The following is a 3,985-nucleotide window of genomic DNA, read 5'->3' as shown; positions in this document are numbered from 1 at the left end:
ATGAGTGTATTTATTTAAAAATTGAATATTAAAAGTGATTATTCATAGGTAAATTACGAAGGACCACCGCAAATTACATTGCGGAAAATAATAAGAAACTTGAAAACATGTACCTTTACAAACTCCAGTGCAGACGTAGGGGGAAGTGGGAAAGATGGCGTATTTGAACTTCAGATTAGTGTCGGCGCTGTGACGAACCCTTGGTAGTTGGATGTTGGATGAGACGATTTTCGCTCTTCTTTCTGCTTGAAGGCTTGATGTTCGCACGTAACGCTAAGTCTTTTATTGTTCGTGGCCACTTTAATTACACGGAAGTCGCGACACCGCACAGGACACTTTGATTACTTGATGGTGCATGATTCGTGAGTTAATAAAACGCAAATAAAAATACTACTTGTCACTAAAACAACAAAAATAACTTCAGAATAAGATTGGGCAATATTAATTGCAATAAAAATGAAAACTGAAACAACTTGATGAAATAATGTAAATGGAAATGAGATTAAAAGAGGTGGCCGGTACTAGACCATATTAATAGGGCCGTGGACAGAGAGAGAATGACCAGGATACCTGTCTGAGGCGAACGACAAGCGATAAGGACAATGACATGAATAGAGCGATAAGATTGTTGTCTGAATATAAAATGGACTTGGGTTCTGTGGCTTTGGTGTTTGGCATTACCATTTGTTTTTAATTTAAAATAAATATTCTTCTTTTGAATTAATATAAAGTTGATAGTTCCTTTTTCCTTCTAAATACTAAACATACAGGGGGCCTTGAATCCTCCAGGATTCAACAAATCAACACAAAAATAATATTCCAATAAAATAAATCTTCTTTCCAAAGTGGTTGAGAAAAAATACTATTTACAAATTAAAGTTCTTGAAGTTACTCTTGATAAGCAGGCAAAGGAAAAACCTTGTGAGCTGGTCGAGTCAAGAGTCCTTGTTGAGTTTTCAAGTGGACGACCCGTACAACCTCATCCTTTCCAGGGGAGACACCCACAATCCGAGCTAACGGCCAAGAAAGAGGAGGCTGATGTACTAAGGCGAGGTCACCAATGCGAAGATTGGAATTTTGTTCAGTCCATTTAACCCGCTGATGAAGGGTGTGAATGTACTCCAGTTGCCATCTCTTCCAGATGCGTTGATTTAGGGCCTTGACCAAATGCCAGTGTTTCAGGCGATTATCAGGAACATCTTCCAGATTTTCATCAGGAACAGAGACAAGTGGAGCTCCGACCAAGAAATGTCCTGGAGTGAGCGCAGTGACATCTGAAGGGTCGTTTGACATTGGTGTGAGAGGTCTCTAATTAAGTATCGCCTCCACTTGAGTAGTCAGGGTCATGAACTCTGAGAGGGTTAGGACATGTTCGCCGATGACACGGCGGAGGTGATGCTTGGCACTCTTAACGGCTCCTTCCCAGAGACCACCTTGGTGAGGAGCAGCTGGGGGGTTGAAATGGAAGGTAATGTCTTGGTTTGAGGAAAATTCAAGAAAAGATGTTCGTTCAGCTGACTTGAAGAGAGCTTGAAAGGCGTTATTAGCACCAACGAAGTTTGTCCCGCAGTCCGAATATATGTTCTTGCAGAGGCCACGTCTTGACACAAAACGAGTTAGTGCAGCAATGAAGGCATCAGTTGATAGGTCAGTAGCTACTTCAATGTGAACAGCCTTTGTTACAAGGCAGACGAAGATACAAATGTACGCTTTTGTCAAACGTATTGAACGGAGGTTATGAACCTTGATGTTGAAAGGACCACCGTAGTCCAGCCCCGTGTTGAGAAATGGACGAGAAGGTGTCACTCGGGATTTTGGGAGATCACCCATCAGTGGAATTTTATTATGTGGTTTGTGTCGAAAGCAGATGACACACTTAAAAATTCGAGAGCGTATTGAGCTGCGGGCAGAAAGAATCCAAACGCTCTGAGCGAGAAGGGATTGAGTTAATTGAGGCCCTGAATGCAAATATTTCTGGTGATAGAAATCAATAAGAATGTCAATCACATGATGTTTCTTAGGTAGAATTACAGGATGCTTAACGTCTTCTGAAAGTTGAGATGCATTCAATCGTCCACCAACACGAAGTAAACCTGATTTATCAATGAAAGGATGGAGACGTCGAAGTGATGAATTGGTTTTAGATGAGTTGTTCTTCAATGCTGCGATGTCATCTCCAAAAACCGTTTCTTGAACCTTCTTGAAGATTGTCAGTCGACTTTGAGTTAACTCAGATGAGGTGAGAGGGCCTGAGCACCTTTTTGAGTGCCGGAGGTTATAGATGAATCGTAAAATGTAACCCATCACTCGTGTAAGTTTGCTGAAGTGAGAGAATCTAGTGAGGAGTTCCCATTCTTGAGTGGGTTTTATTGTAGATATAAGAGTGGTAGGTGACTGAGGTTTATTTTCTCCTGTTTTTGTAATATATCTAGAGGAGTAAAGTTTGAGGATGGCCAAGATTCACTCGAATATTGAAGCCATGGGGGACCAGACCATCAAAGTTCGTGGTTAGACAATTCTGATGGGAGGATACCTCGTGACGCGCAGTCAGCGGGGTTATATTCACTGGATATGTGTCGCCAGCAATGATTAGGTACTAATTCTTGCACCTGCGCAACCCTGTTCCCAACAAAGGTCTTCAATCGATGAGGTGGTGTCTGCAGCCAAGTTAGGGTGATAGTAGAGTCACACCAGAGAATGATGGATGAAATCTTTAATTTTATCTTGTAAATAGAAACCACATAGGCTACTATCTGGACAAGAAGATGGGCGGCGCATAGTTCCAAGCGTGGAATTGTAAGTTTTTTCAAGGGAGCAACCCGAGTCTTTGACATAATCTGTCTGATTGTGACAGTCCCATCACTGAGTTCACAGCGCAAGTAAACAACTGCAGCATAACCATTCTCGGAGGCATCTGAGAAGCCATGTAAGGCAGTAGTGCATGCTCGTGACACTTGAAAAGCTCGAGGAATTGAAATCTCTCGCAGGCTGTCTGTAGATGAAGTGAAACTTTGCCATATTTCGAGTAGGGCAGCGGGAAGTGTTTGATCCCAATCCAATCCTTTGGTCCACAAGAGCTGCATAAAACGTTTTGCCCACATCACAATTGGGGAGAGGAAACCACAGGGGTCATATATTTGTGCAATCACACTGAGCACCTGACGCTTTGTAGTTGCGCTTGCGGAAAAATTAAAATTGTATGTAAAACAGTCAGTAACTGGAGACCAGTGAATGCCTAAAATGGTGTGATGAGGCTGTGAACTATCTTGAAGGAACACCGGAGTCTCTCGATGACCATCTGGAAGATCTAGAAGAAGTCGACTGGAGTTGGAAGTCCATTTCCTTAGCTCAAAGCCTCCACGTGCTAATAGGGCGATGAGTTGTCTCTGGAGTCTTAAAGCTTCTTCTTCGGAATCTCCACCAGAAATCACATCGTCAACGAAGGTTTGTGTTCGAAGAATCTCTGCCGCTTCAGGGAACGAGTCGCCTTCATCATTGGCAAGTTGGTGCAAAGTCCTGATTGCGAGGTACGGTGAGCAATTGACTCCATAGGTTACTGTGGTAAGTCTGAAGGTAGAGGGTGGTTGATCTGGACGAGTATGCCATAGGATATAGTGAAACTTCTGGTCCTCAGAATGGACTTTAATCTGTCTGTACATCTGCCTTATATCACATGAAAAAACTACACTATGAGTTCTAAACATGAGCAACAAGTCACAAATGTTGGTTTGCATTTTTCTTCCTGTAAGCAAAATATCATTGAGAGATGTACCATTGGAGGTTTTTGCACTAGCATCGAACACAGTACGTAGTTTAGTGGTACTGGATGATTCCTTCAACACCCCATGATGAGGTAAATAGTAATGCGGGGCGGATAAGTCAACATTATGAGCAAGTTCCATATGTCCCGAAGACGAATAATCAGACATGAAGTCGAAATATAGAGATTTGAATTGAGGTTGAGCCTTAAACTTTTTCTGAAGTG

The 3,985-nt window shown here is 42.3% G+C and overlaps 2 protein-coding genes across 2 annotated transcripts; both read right to left on the bottom strand.

Annotated features, from left to right (window-relative positions):
- Positions 1 to 1,308: 1,308 nt before the first annotated feature.
- LOC129000449 (uncharacterized) lies at positions 1,309 to 1,830 on the bottom strand. Its single transcript, XM_054427412.1, has one exon. The coding sequence runs from the start codon at positions 1,828 to 1,830 to the stop codon at positions 1,309 to 1,311; it is 522 nt and encodes a 173-aa protein (XP_054283387.1).
- Positions 1,831 to 2,495: 665 nt separating this feature from the next.
- On the bottom strand, positions 2,496 to 3,659 carry LOC129000447 (uncharacterized). Its single transcript, XM_054427411.1, has one exon. It carries the CDS (start codon positions 3,657 to 3,659, stop codon positions 2,496 to 2,498), a length of 1,164 nt encoding a protein of 387 aa, XP_054283386.1.
- Positions 3,660 to 3,985: the final 326 nt, after the last annotated feature.

Source organism: Macrosteles quadrilineatus, unplaced genomic scaffold (assembly GCF_028750875.1).
Source record: "Macrosteles quadrilineatus isolate MER2022 unplaced genomic scaffold, UCM_ALF_1.0 Scaffold_8__2_contigs__length_117827958, whole genome shotgun sequence".
NCBI classification, from domain to species: Eukaryota; Metazoa; Arthropoda; class Insecta; order Hemiptera; family Cicadellidae; genus Macrosteles; species Macrosteles quadrilineatus.
This window is presented reverse-complemented; position numbering and strand designations above follow the sequence as displayed.

Excerpts from the sequence above, each read along its gene's own strand:
- LOC129000449 (XM_054427412.1), bottom strand. The coding sequence starts at position 1,830 with ATGGGTGATCTCCCAAAATCCCGAGTGACACCTTCTCGTCCATTTCTC.
- LOC129000447 (XM_054427411.1), bottom strand. The coding sequence starts at position 3,659 with ATGTACAGACAGATTAAAGTCCATTCTGAGGACCAGAAGTTTCACTAT.